The 21,601-nt window shown below is 38.0% G+C and overlaps 1 protein-coding gene across 1 annotated transcript; it reads left to right on the top strand.

Moving 5' to 3' along the window:
- Nucleotides 1-594: 594 nt before the first annotated feature.
- On the top strand, nt 595-20,515 carry LOC146633685 (nuclear GTPase SLIP-GC-like). Its single transcript, XM_085351608.1, has 22 exons — nt 595-619; nt 3,723-4,237; nt 4,804-4,998; nt 9,401-9,493; nt 10,641-10,665; nt 10,822-10,905; nt 11,947-12,034; nt 12,313-12,526; nt 12,623-12,853; nt 13,769-13,969; nt 14,047-14,219; nt 14,858-14,912; nt 15,001-15,088; nt 15,178-15,299; nt 17,186-17,362; nt 17,454-17,608; nt 17,727-17,844; nt 17,975-18,083; nt 19,487-19,617; nt 19,738-19,819; nt 19,907-19,989; nt 20,454-20,515. Exons 2-21 carry the CDS (start codon nt 3,770-3,772, stop codon nt 19,978-19,980), a joined length of 2,883 nt encoding a protein of 960 aa, XP_085207734.1. The 5' UTR covers nt 595-619; nt 3,723-3,769; the 3' UTR covers nt 19,981-19,989; nt 20,454-20,515.
- Nucleotides 20,516-21,601: the final 1,086 nt, after the last annotated feature.

Below are 21,601 nucleotides of genomic sequence, written 5' to 3'. Positions count from 1 at the left end.
GTAAGAGATAAAGTGTACATTGCATTCCTCTTGTCACGATCTAATACGCTCTATAAAGTCTCTGAACTAGCAAACCCAGCTGCACACAGAGCACAAGAATAAACAGTATAAACTGAAACTGATTGGTCCGCACAGCCAAGAAAATCATATCAGATGTTCTGTGGCTAAAATAACTTTTTCATCCACAAAATGGGTGGAGGTCTTAGAACGGAGAACTTAAGACCGTTAGAACTTTTCTATCAAACTCAGCTTAAGTCTGAGAAAAAGTACTCTCCTCTCCTTCCGTTCTTAAAGTGCAAAAGTCTTTAAGTATTTTGTCAGAAATATTTTTTATTCTGTTTCCAGTGACATTATGTTCAGTTGAGGTACTGTTGCTGCCCATCTTAAATTGGGGTTTAGACAACTTGCCTCATTCACCCATTCACGCCCATTCATACAACCACTTTTTCTGTGCTCTTTACTTTAGACTTTCTGAATGCAGGATATTTTATTAAAGCTATTTAGCAGGAGCAAAGCAAAGGATGACTTAAATAATAATAATTAATGTGTCCTGTTTGTGTCCCACTGCTTACTTCACATCTCCCTCAGCAGCCTTTTCCAGCATTACTTTCAACAAAAGGTGAGCAGTTTGAATTTTTAATCTGAATTTAATATCAGTGTCTCTGATTTTATATGCATTAAAGTTGGTCACAAATGTCAAATCTGTAAAGCAGCACTGTCTGGTTAAATATTTCAATTTATCCTAACAAACTTGAAGCATTTTATTATAGTTTTTTTTAGTAGACAGACAAAGTAATTTTAAGCCTCAGTTTTGTACTATATAATGGCCGTTAAGCAAACGACAGGAGCTAGAAAGGTGGCTATCATCATCCATTTTGTGAGGAAACGTGCTCAGATATATATATATAGTTAGCGCTTTATTATTTTGGTTTATTATTTATCTTTTCCTTCCACTCTGTGACATTGAGCAGTACAGAATGTGAAATATTTATGTTCACTTTCATTGCAATAAACGACTGTTTTCAGAGGTATAACATTTAAAAGACGTAACGCCGGTACATGTATTCCGTTACTCCCCAACACTGGTAATAAAGAAAACCAGAAACAATTTGGTGAATGCATTTAGGTTTTGGGAAGTTTTGCATTAGAGAGATTTGTGTATGAAAACCTGTAAATGGAAAGATGGCAGGATTTAATCTTTAGTTCAGTTTCATTTCCTTTTTATCAGAAACTGAAAGTGAGTCTTATTGTCGTACTCTTTCATTAAGAACATGACACTTTTTGCCTCCCGCAGGCTTCCTGACCTTGCTTTACGTGTGACTTTCCATAGCAGTTATTTTTCTGTTATCTGGACAAGGCTATTTTATTACATATTTTATGTGTTTAATCGTCACAGAGTTAAATATAAGCATCTTTTGACTATGCCTATCTATCTAAACAGCTCTGGAAGAAGGATAGTCATGCATCAACACCACTTCTTCATCTCCCCCACCCCTTTTTTGTTTTCTGAGTTCTGCTTTTCCCTGCACACCCACTTTACTCTGTCTAGGTTTAGCGTTGTGTTATATGTAGAGATCCACTTTCACTTGCCTTTTGCCAAACAGTCAACTACACCTTTTGCAAAACCGAGTCTCAGTTTTGTTTTTGGTCTTTTGCTTTTAGCTAGATTTTTCTTTTCACCCTGTTCCAGTGTGTGCCTCCCTGCATTTTGTTGTTGTTGTTTTTTTACTTCTCTTATTGTCAGAAGAAGAAGGAAGAAGGATAGTCAGATCCTGTTGTTCTGCTTTGTCAACAATGTGTGTTTCTGATGAAATAGTACATGAGAATAATCTGAATAAGTTGAAACAGCACCTCTGTTTGTCACCAAACTCATTGTTGCTGTTGTAAGTGATGTAACTTTTTCTTCTTTGTTATTTTTATTTAATTTATTATTATTCATTTTTGCAAAGTTTTTTTTGTTTTTCTTTCTTTTTCTACTTGACCCCTTTAACTCATTTGAACTTTGACATACAGACAACAATGAACCAAGACAGTTTCTACATTTGACAAACATCCAGCCACTCTCGTCAGCCCTTCCTGCTTTTCTCATTCCCTGATCGGCAGATCAGGTTTTACTTTGTTTCTGACCATAGCTGGACTGGCCATTGGGCATACCGGGCATTTGCCCAGTAGGCGGTGATTTTTCGTTTTTTGATGGGCAGATGGTTTTTTTGTTTGTTTGTTTTGTTTTGTTCTGTAACGGTATAAACAATGAAAGTTCATGGATTGGCCAAAGTGTCATGATAAACTCTGGGCTGGACCAATTACAGCCGAGGAGGTTGGATGCACCCTCGATCAATGATCAGCTGATCGTCTTTTCTGTCCCGTCTCTCTCGCTTGCCCACTTTGCGCCAGAAAGAGGAAACCAGCGGATGTCGAGCTAAACAATAGCAGCACGTTTAAGCTTGATCAGCTGTTGTTAGAATTGATTTAATATTACTTTCTAGTATCAGCTGATGTTTGCTGGAGCCACAGCTGTAAAAGCTGCTGGTCATGATATCAGTTTGGATATGTGGTCAGAGGGAAACATGAAGATGAAACCAGGAAATGTCCTTACTGAATCATCAGAGCTGAACAGGTGATGGAGAAACAGGTTTACCTTTTAGGTGACATGAATGAGTTGAAGGGAAGTTATGAACTGTTTCTGAGAGATAAATAACACCAGGATGCTTTGTAGCTGACAGCTGGTAACTGTGCAGGGGCGGATCTAGCTAAGTTTTGCCAGGGGGCCAGGTAGGGCATTAACAGGGAAATTCTCATTTAAAATGTCTGGTTTTTAATAAATAATTATCAGAATCTTACAAACAAAGTTTTCATCTGATGTAAAATGTATAAAAATCCATTATTGTATCTAGTAAATATTAAGTCTAATATATACTCTAAGCTATGGTAGTTTTTCCTTTCTGAAGGTATCATCTGTGCAGTCTACAATTATGTTGAAGAAATTATTATTTAATTATTGTAGTGTGTTAATAATTGATTTCTGTGCATTTGTTTTTACATGTGCATTAAATTAAAGACGATTATGTCAATTAAGCATCACGAGGCGGAGGGTGGGGGGTGGTTCCCTATTTTTGTTTGTTTTTTTTTTGGGGGGGGGGGGGGGGGGGGTAGGATTTGTCAACCCTATTAGTTAGGTTGTTTAATATTTCCGTTAAGTACTGTTTCGAATACCAGAATAGGGAGGATGGTGTAGGTTTAAGTTTATTAGATTGATACATATATACCAACAAGACAGTGTACATCACTGTGACAACAGTGTTTGTTTTCATTCAAAGGCTTTGTGGTTTTTCCTATATAACCTGGTGGGCCGGTCTCTAGTCAAAATGCCCGGGCGGATTTTTTGTCCCAGTCCATGCCTGGCTGGACCCAGAGTGAAATTAATTTGTTATTTCTTATCTTTCATCTGAAAAGTGTCACTTACGTTAATACATACAGGTGAGTTTGTTTTAGAACTTTTATGGTGCGCTAATTACATTAAATTTCAACATATCATTTTGTGGCAGGTTGTGGTTTAGCATCAGGTGAGGGGTAGAGCGAGTTCAGGTGACAGCGGCAGGGGAGGCTGGGAGAAAGAGCTGATGCCTGCCACGGTGTGAAACGAGTGGCTTCGAGTTGTGAACTAAATAAAAACTATTAGTGAAACGTGACGCAGAACTGTCTCCTTGTGTGTGTCATAACAGAGATCAGTAACAGAGTGATACAGTGGTGCCCAGCTTGCCGCTACGACATGTCAAACCCACAGAATCTACAGCCAGCTCAGGCACTGGCTCACATGTTGGCCGACATGGCAGACTTGCAGCAGCAGCAGGCAGTACTGCACCAGCGGCAGACGCAGATGCTACTAAACCTTTTGCCTCAGTCTGGGGCCGCTGCGAATCCGCTCCACCTGGAACTCTCTCCAGAAGACCATCGTCGCCGCTTCCGTGGTTGCCGCATGGGACCACAAGAAGGGCCTTCGGCTTTTGCCCAGCAGCTCCTGTACGACGCGGGGAGGTGGCTGCATCCTGGCCCGACACAAGGGGAGGTGCAGCTGCTGGAGGCTGTCGTTCTGGAGCAGTTTGTGGAGGGGCTCCCAAGGGAAATGGCGGACTGGGTCAAGTGTCGCAAGCCACCCAATCTGGAGGCGGCAGTGAGGCTGGCTGAAGAACACCTGGCGGCGCGGACGGAAAACCCCAGAAGATCGCAGCCAGGGGAGGTGAGCATCTGCAAAAGAGTGATTTTTGATGTTTTGGTTTTTTAAGTCTAATATCTTTACTTATGTTAGTAAATACACTTTAGTCAACAGGGTTTATGAAGGGGTTGTATATAAAATAAAGAAATGATCTGTCTTCCAAGTATCTTTATGACTTTATGCATATTTGTACCCATATTGTCATCAATCCAGTTCTTTTTGATTATAGAACTGTGATGTTATATTTGTTATTTCTGATGCCCTCTTGGCTAGCTCTCTCTTGAAAAAAACATTGTTATTGTCAGTTACGTTTTACCCTGATTTGATAGAAATGTTCTCTAAGTTACTTGATATTCGTCATGAGCGATATTTTTTGACAGATTTTAAGTCAACAAGTAATTTATAACAGCTTAAATTCCTGCAGTAAATTTTTTGGCAAATGCTGGAAACCCCTTTTTGGCAGATGATCACTTTTTGGTACCCTACTGGCCCCAAGGAGCAAACTTTCCGTGCCTGTGCCAGTGACACTGACCATCGAGGACCACTGGCTACGCTCCAACAACCATTTCCTCTCTGCTTTCTATCCCCAGGTCCTGGCAGCGACAGGCGCTGTACCTGGCTCATTGGTGGCTGCACAGACACAGGGACAGGTGCGTGAGCAGTGTGGGGACCTGGGACATTTTCAACAGGAATGCCAGGAGGACGCCATGGAGGTGCAGCAGGTGTACAGTGTTACTGGGATGTCTACACCCAACTTTGGTCGAGGAGGGCTGTACAGCGTTCTGGTAAGGTGCCAAGGGATTGTACGCAGTGGCGTGTCTAGAAAATCTTTGTTGGGGGGGCCAGGTAGGGGCACAGATTTGGAGAAGGGTGGCAGATGTAATTGGCAGATAATGTTTAAAAAAATTCTACCAACCATTAACCATAATTCAATAACCCTATAAACCTAATAACCGAATGTGCTTTTAACTCTTATTACAATGAGATTTTAACCACTACGGTGCAAAGTTTTTAGATACTGCGTTGATAAAGTACAAGAGATACAATCAGTGCTTTGTCAGTGTTTACTCAGCATTCAAGGACAGCAATATTTGCATAGTATTTTTACTGACATATACTGCACATATGTTTTGGGCAAAAACATTTTTGAATATTAAAATACGAACATTTGTAACAAACAATTGACAAATTAGCCAATTCCAATGTAAAACTTTATCTGCCTGTTAAAAAAAGAAGATAATCTTCTCACAAACTGGTGTTTGATTTTGAAACAGGAAAAAAGTGGAGAAACAACTGAAAAGATTAACATTTGAATAAAACCTGAAAGCAAGTAAATACTTTGTATGCTGCCTTATGGTAAACTTTGGTAATATTGATAAAGAGCAACACTGGCTGATGATAAAATACAATCAGCTGGCATGGTGACACTGCCAGTATTAACCTGCAGGGCTGGACTGGGACAGAAAATTGGGCATTTTGACTAGAGACCGGCCCACCAGGTATTAAAGCCATAAAGACTTTGAATGAAAACAAATGCTGTTGTGACAGTCCCATATGGAAAAGAAATAGTAAAAACTTACATGATTTACTCATGAAAGTGGCCACTTTCTCATTACTTTCATATATTGTTTTAGTATCCAAAACATACAAGATTCATTATATAATCTTTCAAGGGATCTTATATCTGTTTTTACTCTTGTATGCTTTTCATACAAGTTTCACACAAGACAGATACAAACTTTATAAGATTTATATATATCTTTTCCATATGTACACTGTCTTGTTGATATATGTATGATTTCTATACATTTTACGTCAGATTAAAACTTTGGTTGTAAAATTTAGATAATTATTTAATAAAAGCTAGATATTTTAAATGAGAATAAGAAAGAAAAGTATTTCTTTGTGCCCCCCTTTCCCTGTTAATGCCCTACATGCCCCCCTGGCAACACTTTGCTAGATCCGCCCCTGCACAGTTACCAGCTGTCAGCTACCTAAAAAAGGATCCTGGGGTTATTTGTCTCTCAGAAACAGTTCATAACTTCCCTTCAACTCATTCATGTCACCTAAAAGGTAAACCTGTTTCTCCATCACAGCTCTGATGATTCAGTAAGGACATCTCCTGGTTTCATCTTCATGTTTCCCTCTCACCACATATCCAAACCGACATCATGACCAGCAGCTTTGCAGCTGTTGCTCCAGCCAACATCAGCTGATACTAGAAATTAATATTAAATAAATTCTAACAACAGCTGATCAAGCTTAAACGTGCTGCTGTTGTTTAGCGCGACATCTGCTGGTTTCCTCTTTCTGGCGCAAAGTGGGCAATAAACAAACAAGAGAGAAAAGCTGATCATTGATCAGTTTCATGATTGAAGTAGCAACAGGAGAGGCAGGGGAGAGAACGAGAGAAGAAGAGGCAGCTGTGCAGCATAAAGACAGAATAAATCCAGCTTTGTGTCTTTTTCCATTCTAGCTAAAGGAAGCTTTAAAGCTTTAAGGAGCCATTGGCAACTCTACTAACTAATCTTATGAATAAAATAAAGTTCACTATCAGTAACATCATAGCACCCACCCAGCTGTATAAAAACTCCGTCAAGCTGGCTAGAACGCAGTACAAGTTATTGCAACTGAGGGTAAAAAGTCAGCACAACGAAAATAAACTCCACCTAAACTTGGTTTATATCTGACCCAGATAGACTGCAGGTCATAACTTCTTACCTGAAGTTCAGTTCACCTGACACTCAGACCAGCGGCTGCCTCGGGGCTCTCCTCCTGCCTCCCCTTCCCTCATCCACCTGCTGGCCTCTGTGGAAGCTCCGCCATAGCCACCACCAAACAACTGAGTTATTTTTACACATCGACCTGCATCTGGCCAATCCACCACCTCTCATTGTTCATGCCATTACAAAAATAAAAAATAAAAAATAAGTCACCGGGCATATGCCCGGTATGCCCGATGGCCAGTCCAGCTATGTTAACCTGCAACCAAATCTGCAGCTCCATACAGCAATGTTACGACTTAGATTATATCTTATAACTCATAACTCTTATGTTAGCTGCCCTCAGTAGCCTACTGTCTGAAATATTCCACGGCTGCAATAATTCTTTAAGTGTTATTTTTTCCTTGGTATTCTAATTTCACCGAAGTTTACTAAACCCAACAAACTTAATATTACTTACCGGGACATTTATTCTGTCCTCATTTTCTTTCACCGAAAAATTGTTTCCTGCAGTGCCGTCTTTCGTGCTTGGCTCTCCTACCTTTGCTAACAGGCATAGCACAGAAGCCGATGCTGCATTCACTTACACTCGGATATCTGAGCTTCACCGTGAAAACATAATCGGACATTTGATATTTGATTGAATTTTATTGTTTTGCCTTTGGGGTGGCACCTGGGGTGGCCAGTCTGGTTGGGGGGGGGGCTGTGCCCCCCCAGGCCACCCCGCTGGACACGCCACTGATTGTACGATAGGGAATTGGGGTTGCACGCAGACTACTCATTGTTGGAGGAGTTGGTGAAGGTTAGATGTGTGTATTAGTGGTGGGCAGGCACGTGCGAGGGGGGGGGGCTTGAGCACCTGCCCCTTTCCTGATGGATTCCCCAAGTGCCCTTTTCTTGAGTATAATTTTTATTTATTTTTTATTTTTATTACTGTTTTTTGTTTATTTTTGTGTGCGTGTGGAGTCCTGTCTGTTCCCCTCAACAATAATATTTAACTATTAATCATAGTTTTGCTAAGTAACAGGATGTGGTTTCCATCAGTCACATGACTACCATTAACCAATGATCGCCCTTGATGGCAGAGCGCGCTGGTTACGAACCGGGAACGAACTCGCAAAGAGCACGAGCATTTTTTGCCGTCTGAGCGGTGCAGAGCTGTAGGAGACTGATGCAACAAAAGCCAGTAAGTAGGTGTACAGCGTACTCTTTAGTCTACAGTACACAGCAGTATTAGCTTATTTTATACACGTTGGTAAACTGTCTTGTGACAACTGACGAATTGAAACAAATGAGCGTGCTGTGTGTGTAACAGCGGGACAAACATTACCTGTCCTTTTATTAACTGCACAAGCAGTGCTGGTTTTAGCCACCAGCTAACTGGGTAACGCTGTCATGGGTCTGTAGCTCTGTCCACCGTTTTAGGGAACGTGTTTTGTATTAAAGTAAGTTACAGGGCGTTTTCCTGCCTTTCTGGAGGGCTTATATTTCACTAAAAACTATCTAATATACATGTCCACATAATTATGGTTCATTATAATTACAGTATTATGGAAAAACACTGTTTTAAAGAAAAGATATTAAACGGAATATATTAGATTTATATTTCAAATATGACAAAATGCTGATTTTACAGCAGCAACATTATTGTATCTCTACAGTTTAAGCATTTAATAGGCTTTCTGCCTGCACAGAGTAGATAGTCAAACAAACTGAATCATCATAAATACTTTATTATATATTTATTACTTTTTTTATTTTATTTTAATTACTTTATTATTAGAGCGCTAGGAATAAACAATAAGGATTCTTGATCAGGACCATGATGCAAACATGTGGCCATAGTAGGATATATGCAGTATTCTGGAGACGGTATAAAATATCACTGTATGTGCCTGTGTACCTGTATGTATGTGTGCATATTTTATGTATATAGATTTTTTTTTATCATTTTTACTCATGATATGACATTGTCCAGACATGCCCTGTAAGGAAACAGTGACAAAGGGAGCTTTTTGAGGCTAAATGCAGTGGATCCCTCTCTGGCTGGAATAAAAAAAAAACAGCACAGGTCACAAGAACACATGTACCAGTTGTTGCATTGCAGAGGTATTCCAGCATAAAACAATGATAAACACACCTGCAATGTTTTGGTTCTATAACATTTTTCTCTTATTGTTTTATTATAGAATAGATGGATGAGTTTTTAAGTGTGGATAATTAAATAATAGTTTATTGCAATAGTAAATTGTGCCTCAGATGGACAGCAAGTGGAGAGTGATAAATGAGATGAGGAGATGGGAGGAAGAAGAGAGGCAAAGAGTGATTCATAGGCAGAGCCTAGTTTGTTTCTCACAGTTTTGTTGCCTTATGGTTGCTGACATGGCACTTTCACCAATCTTTTTATTATTATCTCATAGCATTTGTTTAATCAGCTACCATCTCTCCTATGGACTTTTTACAGTCTCCAGTCGCAGCTCAACACAGCCCGTTCCTCCTGCACTATCAGGAGCAGGATCAGCAGAAACTCCTCAACAGCAACATTGTACCCCATCAGGTAAAACAGTGATATAGTATGATGCGATTCTGTATTAGATTCTTAAAGAATGTGTGTTGTTGTTCAGCCTGGTTCTATGTGCCTGTTTTTAACTTTGAGCACCCGCCCCTTTAAACAGATCTGCATGGCCCTGGTGGTGGGCGGATCAAACCAAAATATAGATGCCAAAGTTTGTTTTGATATTGATAAATAGGAGCATAATGAGACTGATATTAGTTTCTGTCTTGATACATGCTCAATCATCCAGGTAAGTAAATCCCAAGTTTTCCCAACTATATAAAGTGCAAATGTTTATAAGGTTGGGGAAACCTGCAGTTAGCTGAGACTGAAGAAGTCACTTGGATGAGCGATGAAACGTTTCTCCCACTGAAAACAGTCCAGATGAACAGAATTAACTTTTTGGGATACTGGTTTCTGTTTCTTTGTTACTCCTAGAATCATCAAAGAGGCAACCTAAGGGCAACCTCTATCTAAGTGCTGCTGCTTTCAAGTGTCATAATAACATTTATTGTGATTGAAACAAATATCCCGAATATATCATAACCCCTTTGTGTTAACTGTAAAAGGGATACTGTGCAGTTACTATATTTAAACTACAAGTAGATGTGATACAGACTTCTCATTATATGTTTTCTGTCCTTGGTTTTAATTAATAATCCAAAGAAAAGAAAATCCCCCAAACACTTACAGGTCATGAAAATTCATTCTGATTTAGCAGTTTGATCCACCATCCACCATAATTATTAAAAACCACTAAACAACTGATGTAGTTGCCTGATGTTGGAATACACATTTTACCCTAACAGCTGGTGGTTGCCAGGGATGGGGTGGTCACCAACTGGTCTCTAGGTCTGTGTCACTGGTGCTGAATTAGGCAGAAACATTGACTCATGGGATCATGTTTACTGAGAGGCAAGAATGCAAAAGTTTTCCTTTTTTTTTTAATCACTGTGCTAGCTGAGAATATATATACATATAAGTGTGTACATTTTAAAAAGTGCATGTGAAAGTTTTTGACAGTTTGTTAAAGAACAAATTGTTTCTGTACAGGAGCAATGATTTCTTCTATAAATTCAATTATGCATACATGTACAATTTATAATAATTTAACTTCATGTGAAAGTTGAATATTTATATGCTTCCACAGGATTTGCCATCCATAAGTGAAAAAGGTGAGAAAAATGTATCTCACTCTCATTTTAATACATCTAATTTATTTATTTATTTTCACAGTATTATTTTTGCAACATCTAAAATACACCATAATCAGAAGTTTCAATATTCAGATTTTCTTTTTAAATTGTATTATTTTGTTTAAATCCAAAAAGGAAAAAGAAAGTCAGAACTTGAGTTCGACGAATGTCAACCATCTCCTAAACGACAAGACAACTGTGCAGCAGGATCACAGTCAGGTACACACATATATGAAATCCTCACACTTATTCCTGCTTTGTGTCACCATTTTTAACTGAGTAGTCAAAATCAGTCAAATCCACAGTAATCTGTCATCCAAGGTCAAGGAAAAAACAATATTTCAGAATCTCCTCTTGTTGGGTTCAGTTAGGATCGTAAGGAGACTGGCAGTGGTAACTCAACTTAAAGAGGGAAAAACCTTCCACTCAGAATGAGACACTGACAACAACTTAAGGAAAAAAGTGACTTGAGTGTATTCAACATTTAAATGGTCCAAAACATAGACATGAACAAACCTTTAAATAATTTCAAACATGTAATCTTCAACAATGTACAACATATCACTTCAAGTGTCCATAAATGTGTCAGGCATGCTGTCCATTTCAGTTCAGTGCACTTTGTATTCAGTATGTGGTAAGCGTTCAAGTTATTTGAATTGTCTTTAGTCACTGTTTTGCTTTTTGGTGCATCAGGTTTTGTGTTAAGTGGAATCAGATCTGACCCAAAAAGGAAAAAAGTAGCAACATAAGGTGTCCTGAGAGCTCATTAAAAAACGTTAATTCTTAAACAAAATTACAAATCGTTGTATCCTACCACCCTCCAAGGAAACAGGTGGCCTTCAGATTGAGAACGTCCTTTCTAGGCACCTCTAGTGGCATCCAGTCCTTAGATGGCACCGCTCGGTCCTTGCAGCAGATTTCTACTACTTAAAAAAAACAGCCAGGATATTCTTCAAAGAAAACATTAATTCTGTAGCGCAACACGTTGCAGGACTGAATCTCCACACAGCTTTGCGCATCTAGCTCCATGCAGGCGGATGCAGTGAAAGAAAGTCACCACGCACAGCGCTATGGTGCATTCATGGGAAAATGGGAAAACTCAACACTTAACAAAACAGTAACACTTAAAATTAGAATAAAAATAGAATACAATTGGCAATAAAATAACCATGGGTTACATTTGCACATCAGTGGACCATATTTGCATTACACTGGTTCCAGGTTCCTACTTATTAGGGTTTTTTTCTGTTTCTCTGACAGAAACAAAAATACTGTCTGATGTCAAAGACATAATGAGACGTGTCAGTGAAAGACTACATGGCCGTGACAAGCTCAGCGCTTTCCTAAAGTGAGTAATAAAGATTTTCTATTTTTGTTGGATGTTCTTCCAACCATTTCCCAGGAAGTTGGGACAGTCTGTAACATTTTGCTGGTATTTGGTATAATAAACATACTAAAGATTTAAACTCGGTCAGAGCTCAACATGGAGCTGTGTAGTTTGTTCCAGTAGTAAGTTGAATTTTTTCAACACATTTTAAAAAACAATTTTTTTCTGATTTTACTGCATTTTCAGTTTGATATTTCTGAGAATGGGTCAGTTAATCCATATTTAAACTCGTTCAACAGGGATCAAATCAAAGATTTGGAGACAGAAAGGAGACACCTGGTTGGTGTCTTTGGTAAAACTGGGGCTGGAAAGAGCGCTTTAATCAATGCCATCATAAATAAGGAGGGCCTGTTGCCTTCTGCAAGTGTCAGTGCATGTACCTCAGTAATGATAAAGGTGGAGGCTACCAATGGATCAAAGTATGAGGCACACATCGAGTTCATTACAAAAAAGGTAGAATGAAATATGAATATGGTGATTTTTGAAGTAATGTGTTACAATGTAGATACAAAAACTGCTTTACTAAAATTAAGATATAATCTTTTGTAGGATTGGGAAAATGAGGTGCAGTCCCTAAAACTGGCTCTTGAAGAAGATGATGATGATGATGATGATGATGATGGTGGTAATGGTGATTGTCTTGACCCTGATGGAAAGTTATCAGCGCTGTATGGAGAAGAGTGGAAAGAAAAATCAACTCACAGCCTCATGGACAACAAATATTTCAGAGATATTCCAGAGTTTCAAATGTCCAAGATAAAAATTTTGGAAAGTGACTCAGTAAGTGTGCAGTAATACAGACCAAAATAAAATCTGGTTCTTCTTCTAGAACAAAGGAATACTTGCAGTTTAAAGCATATATTAGACCAGAGTTTGGGTGAGATACATAGCAGTGTGTGGCTTATGAACATCACATAATGAGCAGTCAATAGTTACCCAAGCAGCGTTAAGCTACCCTGATGCTGCACCTTTGCAGCAGGGAGAAGTCCATGCTATGTAATGCCACCCTAATGGAGAGTGCAGACAGAGACAAAGCACTGGTGAAGCAGATGTTGCTGCAGTTTATTGCTGAGCAGATATATGTCGGCGATATGTCGATGTGCCTCATTTCCAAAATGTTTGACATCCATCAAACAAGAAACAAAAAAACAAGTGAAATTGTGGTGGTTAAAATTTTATGGTTTACTATCCTGTTGCTGTCTGATTATCCTGTTACCATGGAGCTTGCAGTTTTCTTTGTGGAGGTGTTGAAGAGTTTCACATTTGTAAAGCTGATCTTCGATGCATCCATCAGAGAATGAATGTGTGTAAATGTTAGCTAGAAATAACATACCCAGAAAAAGTGCTTGGGGTAATGAGGCAAGTTTTATAAAGTGCTTCAAATGTTTACATGCAGTAGAAGAAATCACTATATAAGAACCAGGCCACTTACTGTGATCCACAGTAAAATATAAAAAAGGTTTATTTTCTTTCTTTCTTTCTTTCTTTCTTTCTTTCTTTCTTTCTTTCTTTCTTTTTTAAATAAAAAAATCGAATTACTTTGGATTTATTTTCCTGGTTTTCATTTCAGATTTTTGAGATAGGATGTCTTATTTTAATTTCCCATCTTCTTTTTCATGCAATCATTAAAATCTTTGTTATGGGCACATACATTCAATTGGCTTATATTTATCTTGTTGTTGTTGTTTTTTGCAGGCTGAAGGGTTGTCTGAAGAATTTGTGAGATATACAAGAAGTGAGTCAAATGAGACAGAAGAAGTAAAGAGGTGGTACTGGCCACTTGTGAAGTGTGTGACTGTCAAAGTGCCAGACAATGATTTTCTTGATCATGTCACACTCATGGACCTTCCTGGAAACGGTGACTCTAACAGAAGCAGAGATCAAATGTGGAAAGAGGTAATTCACAGAAGTCATGTCATGTTTCTTCAAAGCATTAGTTATTTATAATTTACATGCATTCATTTCCTTTTCAGTTTATTGCCAGTTGTTCTACAGTGTGGATTGTGACTGAAATGACTCGAGCAGCATCAGAAAGCGAAGCCTGGGACATCCTGGAAGGTGCCAGCAGCCTGCTGGGAAATGGTGGCGAGTGTCAGCAAATTCAATTTATCTGCACCAAGTCAGATAATGAAAAACCAGATGATATGTAAGTCAAATATACAAAAAAATCAAATTACAAAGAAAGTTTGGCACAGATACACATGGTGACCATACACTTCACTTTTTTGTTGCTTTGTTGTTTAAAAGTCATTATTAAAAGTTATACATTTAAAAAAAATCTATGTATATGTGTTTTAATAAGTTTCTAAATAGATAAATGCTGTTGTAGAAATTTAATTAACAAAGTCCACAGACACATTCGGCTGTAATGAACATTTGTTATTATCATGCGCATGAGAGAGAGCACACGCAGTCAGGCGCCGTCATGCAGTCTCTCAAACAGAAGTGCAGCTCTCACCTTTATTTATTCCCCAAAAAAGTGAGGAAGTCCGAAAGTGATCATACAGCACATGACGCAGCTCGCTCTGAAACCTAACTGAACAATGCGTATCCTGTTTCATGCTCTTGGCATTATGACCACCTGCAAAAGGAGTTATTTTTTCAACTACTGAGGCTGAAATAAGTTCATCTAGTTTTAGACTGCTCAGTGGAAGTTTTCATTACAGTGCCACAACTAAGTATGCACACAAATGCTTGAACCTTAAATAAGAATAATTGAAATTTTCCATTACAATACTAACAATAAATTACTTTTACATCCAATTTTTATTTCCTTTCTAAAAGAAACAAAGTCAAGAAAGCAGTGATGAATGCATTCAAAAAGCGGAAAACGATTACGGTAAATTTACAATCTGACAGCAAAATCTAAAACAATTATTTTCTTAAACGGTCCAAAAATAAAAACTGACTAACAAAAATGTTCTCAGAATCACTTCAGTGAGGATAGTTTCCAAGTCTTCACAGTGAGCTCCAAAGAGTTCCTCAAAGGGGAGAATGTAAATCCAGATGTCAATGGTAGGTGAAGTCACTACCAGTGATGGTATGTTTTTGTGTAACAGAAAATGTATTGCTCAGATTTATATTTCTTTTTCAATTTCTAACAGAAATACTGAAACTCAAGGAAATTTTGAAAAATCTAAATGACGCTTGTTCAGAGACTTCAAACTATGTGTCTGGAGCTCATGGGATTCTGTCTTTGATTCAAGGAGCCAAAAGCAGAGAAGTGGTAAGATCAGGCAATAAAGCCTCATTCATAATCTTCTTAAAGGTCATAAGAAAATGCATAAAATAAAAATGTTCATAAAATGTTCACTAAAGTTTACTAACATATTGTAAGGCATGCTGACCTTCACTGAAAATGTGGGATACTGGACATCATAAATCTATATGTGGTAATTTATTATTAGTGATTGAAAGAGGAGAGATTATTTGGAAGAACTGAATATTATTTATTGAGATACAGAATTTAATTAAATAGTTATTTACCAATGAGACTCCAGTGAACCAATGAGAGCACAGAAATGATGGGAGTTAGGACAGGACCCCGAGAGTCTAGATTGTTGGGGTAGTGAAGATGGTAGTTTGGATGGGGCTCTGAGTAGGGGTGGGTTTTGATTATCGATTTATCGATTAAAATTGATTCTCGCTTGGATAACGTGATATCGATTCATTAAAATCCTGAATCGATTTTTTAATATAAATTTATTTTGCCCGAAATGCCAGAATCTCAGGTTAAACCTCACAAAATTTCAACAACCACCAAACAGCTAAAACAGTAAATGAGAGCAGGAACACGGATTCTACACAAAGACGTAAACACAAAGCGCGGAGCCTCCGACGGATCAGAATCAGTGAGATGTCGCCTTTCTCACCCGACGGCCCGGACACAGTCGGGGCTGAAAGCCGACAGCTCGCTGATTCTGATCCGTCGGCGGGTCCGCGCTTTGTGTTTACGCCCTTTTTGTCCTGATTCTGAAGCTGCAGCTTTTATCTCTCTCCAAACAATATTGACCGAACCAGCAGCAAAAGAAGCAGCAAACTACACTTCACATAAACATCGTCATGAATTCCCTCTTATTGTTTTGCTGCCACCTCGATAAAATCACACTACATGCACAGCTCTCTCTCTCTCTCTCTCTCTCTCTCTCTGTCTGTACTTCAAGATCAGTTTCCCATCTAAAAATCTTTTTTCTGCATTATTCGCTTGCTTGTTACACACAAATCTACCGTTGTTTACAGCGCTGTCGGCTGCTGTTTTTTCCTTTTACTAACTTCTGGAAAGAAAGCCTCATTTCTGCCGTTCAATACTGAACAAATTTAAACTTTTTAAAATTATGCAAAATTGCAAAATGCTCAGCTGTGTCTCTAATAAAGCTCTGCTTTATGTCAGCAGCATCACGTAATGTTCATATGGTTATTAATGGTTTTGTTTCGTTTTTGATCTACTGCAGAATATTTTTATAAGATCCAGGGCCAGGAAAATCACCTTCATGTTTTTCTGTGTTTTATCCTCAACTACTTTGACACAAAGGCATCTGCTGTGACGCTCACACCTTTGATTATGTCTCACAAGTGTCACATTTCTTTTTATAGATACAAAAATATAGAAATGTACTGATGCATGATCTGAATTATGTCTGAGGCAAAATTTCCCGATTCAAATTGAATCAAATCGAATTGAATCGAATTGTGGATTGAATCGATTCGGGACCTTGTGAATCGGAATCGAATCGATTCTAGAAATGAGTGACGATACCCAGCCCTAGCTCTGAGTGAAGAGTGAGGTGAAGATGAGGAGGAGGCGAGTTGCATGGATGAGAGTCTGTAAGGCAGAATGACAGAGAGCATATAAAAGCACAGAAAACAGAGACTGATTGGCCTGCAGAAGGCAAAAAAATGATTGGACTAGAGTAATGAGGTCAATAGTGTGGGAAAATGGAAGTGACATAACGAATACACAGAGGCAGACAAATGATGACAGACCTATCTGACTGAACTTATGCATGAGATTCATGTTAAAAACTTGGGTTTGTCAAGACCGCCTCAAAAGTGAGTCGAGAGCCATTATGTGATGTTTTACTGCTTTAAATAATGATCTTTCTTGTATTTCAGGTTGAACAAAAAAACGATGTGTGTGCAGTCCTTGAGGGAAACTTGAGCATCCAACTTAATCGAGTCAAAAAAGCAATTGAAGACATTACAAAAGCTTTTGAACAACACCTACGGGACGGAGTTGAAAAATCCCAAAATTTGTGTGAAAGAAAACTGAGGTCCTTCTTATACCCCAGTGTATGTGTTTTAATTACAACTGGAACAAGACCTAAGGATACTTTGTGACCATGTGTTTAAAAAAAAAATTAAAAATTCTGTTTTGTTTCAGAAAAAAAACAACAAGGGTTTTCACGGGACACTAAAGTCTGCAGTTAAGAATGTTGGCATCCAGAAACCAAAAAAAGGGAAGCGAAAAGACCTCAACATGATATTAGCGTCTTGTTTGACTGAAAGCATTGATGAAAAATTCAGAAAGACCTTCCCGTGAGAATAATCTAATTCTGAACAGCACCAATATGTACAACAATACATGTATCCAAATTGCACTATATCATAAACTTGCTAATACTGCTATTATAAACCACATCTTTGCCCCATTCAGAAACGACCTAAAATGTGGAAATTTCAATGGGGCCATTGATGCGTTTTCACTCAGCACTGATTCACTGATTGAAAAGTACAAAAATGTCGAACTGCAACTGACATTTCTCCAGACCGAGGTAAAAGAACTTCCCTATCCATGAACCTGTTAGCTTAGCTATTATTAGAAAGTCATTCAAACACTGAACTTGTGTTATTTTACCTTAATGCTGTTTTAAATAATGTTAATCTGTATTTCATGTTTCTAAGGAAAACAAAATGAAGACAAAGCTCAACAAAATCATCCTCACACAAAAGAAATTGATCTACAACAGTCTGACAGAGACAATCAGGAGTAACATGAAAGGATGCTACAAAGGTAAGAAAGAGGTGAATTACCTTATTTTTTGCACTATAAGGCACACTTAAAATCCTTTAATTTCTCAAAAATCCGGTGCGCCTTATGTATGAATTCTGGTTGTGCTTACTGGCCTCCAACCGTTTCATGTGGTACACGGCATTCAAAAATCTGTCAAAAAATGTTTTAGTACGACTTTGGTAAGCTACGAACCCGCACCGCTTGATGGATTGTCTGAACATTGCGGCTACCGCAGTCAGGAGCCTCACAGAGTAATCTGGGCCCAAACGCCGCTTCAGGTTCCAAAGTCAAACAGTGCAGCATCACTGAGAATTAAAAGCTGTCTGAATTCTTTCATCTTTAATAAAATGGTCACTGTCGCTGCTTTTCCAGATGTAACAATTAAGTTTAACATCCAGACATCCATGAAAACAAAATTTATTAAATTTAACTGGGTTAGAAGCTAGCAGGACGTTAGCTCACTAGTTTCCACCTAAATATGATATACCATGTTCTGACTGAGAGATTTCTCAAAAAATCAAAACGTATAGCTCTGCTATCACTTCAGACATAAATGAAGAGAGAAAACTAAACAGCAGTGACTTTTGTAGGGTTACTGAATGTTGAGAAGTGTTAGGTGAGGGCTAGTTCTTTTAGGTTTAGCAGCTAACAAGATGGTGTATCGGTCAGGATACAGGAAGGAGGACAAGATGCTTCCACTTTGCTGGATTGTCACCGCCGGCCGTTTTATTGCCACCTAGATGCTCAGTGTTGCCAGCAGTCTGTAGTAACAAATAAATTGCCATGAGACTGAATATATTACAGCAGCAGCTAAACTAATATAAACTCAAAAATATCCAATGAAATAAACCAACACATCCACATCTAATGGAAGACAACACACTGTTTAGTAGACCATTTTACACTTTTATTACTTCCAGAAGGGAGATGCGTCCTACATGACACTGCAGTGAATCTCCAAATGGCAGTGTGTGCTTAACAGTTTTATTACAGTCTGTCTCACTCTAGTCTAAACCACAGTATTCTAGTACATTTCCACTGAGAGATGATTCCCTGTTATCTACTTCTACAGACAAATGTGGGCGAGAGTCTCCAACATTCTACCACTAAAGGACACGTAGTCTAATGCCTTTATTATCAGGGCCGTGTCCACTTAATACTACACTATACAGTTATATGACATTTTGGTTAATATAAAGCATAGCATTGAGGCGCTTCAGGTAATTTTCATTTTCACATTTCACATACGGAAGTGGAGGAAGCAAGAAGAATGAGTTGAGTAAAGTTTGACTTATCTTACTGTTTTGTTTTGCTTAATGCGCCTTATGATCCGATGCGTCTTATGGTTAGAAAAATTCGGTATTTCTATTCAACTGTGCATGAAAATGATTGTCTCCTTGTAGAAGCAGCAGCATTTGAAGGACCAGGCACCCAGAAGAGGATGAGGGACACTATTGAGAGACATGTGGAGTCAAAGATGGACATGTTTGAAAAGGCAAAAAATGCCATGTTGGAGCAGTTGAACGATTTGAAGGTTTTTTTTTTCCAAGCAGTCTTGAAACATATCAAACCAATAATTTATCTCTTGTCCAGTTATTCTTGGATTCAATAGTTGCCTATTTAAAAAGTAACAAATGTTTTGATGATAAATTAGGAAACTGTCCTGAGGACACTGGAGGAAACCATGGAGGAGTCCATTGAACACTCACTCAAGACTGAGGCCTGCTCACTGCCAGGTAAACAGAATATATAAAGTGTTAGGAATCCTCACAATACAAACACTAACAATAAATATTTAATAAAAACAAATACTTTGTTTTTAGATGTTTTGGAAGATCTTGAGATGGTGAAGAAACACTGTGATGAACTTAATCGTGATCAAGATGAAAAAAAGTAACCACACTGGGTAAATCTTAAAATGTCACAAATTGTTTAAAAGGCTGTGATCATGAACTATTTTTCTGATTATTTTGAACAATGTTTTTAGTGCTGTTAGCATTAATCATGTTAATACACGTCATCAAAGTTAACACGATAAACATTTTTAATGCACTCAACCCATCTGTAGTGCAGAATAGACAAACTTCGGACAAACTGCCTGAAATGCGTTGACAGAAACATTCAGAGGATTTTGAGTCAGAGTGTTCTCCAGATGAGTTAATTATTAATCGTGTTAGTCGTGATGACGGCATTAGCGTGAACTTCTAACCCCTCACAGGGACTAATCTTCGTTAACTCGTTAACGGGGATTTGCCAGTTTTGACGTGTTAACATGGATCGGTTCACGTTAACGAGATTAACGGTGACAGCACTGGTTTTTATTTAAATTTAACTGATCCATCCAGCACCCATTTTTAATTTGCTCCACAGAAACAGCTGAGGCCTGATAACCCACAGGACATCCCTGAGGAAACACTGATTAGAGACACGAGGTCTTTACATATTATCACAGTAATATTTGTTTTGCTCTCTTTTAATGTTGTGTTGATGTGTACTTTTGACCTTTTAATGAATTTTATACAAAAAGCATCTTGAATATTATAGATATCAATTAAAACTGCTAATATTAAGGTGTTAATCACGAGGGTCTAAATCATGTTTTGATTTCTTTCTTTTTAAAAATTTGTTGTAGTTTTTAATCCCTTATAGCAGAGCGTGAAGACATGTAATGCATTCTCCATTCAAACCTGAGATTTATGGTTTTAATTGTAAGAGTCTGAGATTACAGTTTCCAAAAGCATTTTGATTTTTTTGCTTGTTTTAAATATCATAATTTAATGTTTTAAGTTGACGTGTATACTGTTGGTTCATTGGGATGGGAACATTTATTTTAATGTAAGTGTTTATCAGTTAAACATTGAGCCTCATCCAGCACTGAAAAGGTACCAATCTTACATCACAGTTCTAATGACAAATACTTGTTTGTTGCAGTTATACAATATGTGTACATGACAAATAGTGAGAAATGGCTCTAAGTAAAGCTGCAGGAAATCATCAGCTACTTCTGTCATCTCCCTGCCATTTAGCTTTTTCTGGGTTTGGAATTATTGGTGAATATATTACAGTCTGAGTTTAGGTTCAGGTTGTTTCTTTGTTATTTTTTGTTACGTTAAATGTTTAAAATTTTAATTACTTCTGTGCATATTGTTAAATTCCTGTTTTGATTTTTGTCTTCAGTAATTCTCTCGTGTTTCTTCCACCCACCATACTTTATTTCTTCCTGTAACAGTTCATTCACGTTTAGCATTTACTGTCATGTTTCCTGTAACCTTAGTAATGTCATTACAAAAAGGTACTAAGGTGCTTCCTTTATTACACTGGTGATACAAAGATATTTATATCTCATAATTTTAAGTGACCATGCAGTTGTTGAAGAAAAAGATGAACCAAACTGAGATTGTTGCATAGAGCATTTAAATGTTAATTAATCCAGCACACTGTGATGCAGCTAGTATATCATTTAGTTTTCTTGCTTCCTTATCTGTACTGATTCTAAAAGAATGCATGTATTTGATATT

This window comes from Diplotaxodon limnothrissa, linkage group LG4, assembly GCF_057381915.1.
Source record: "Diplotaxodon limnothrissa isolate DT_005_m linkage group LG4, D_limnothrissa_male_GT1.1, whole genome shotgun sequence".
Classification (NCBI taxonomy): Eukaryota; Metazoa; Chordata; class Actinopteri; order Cichliformes; family Cichlidae; genus Diplotaxodon; species Diplotaxodon limnothrissa.
Note: the sequence above shows the minus strand (reverse complement) of the source record. Positions and strands in the feature narration are given on the sequence as shown.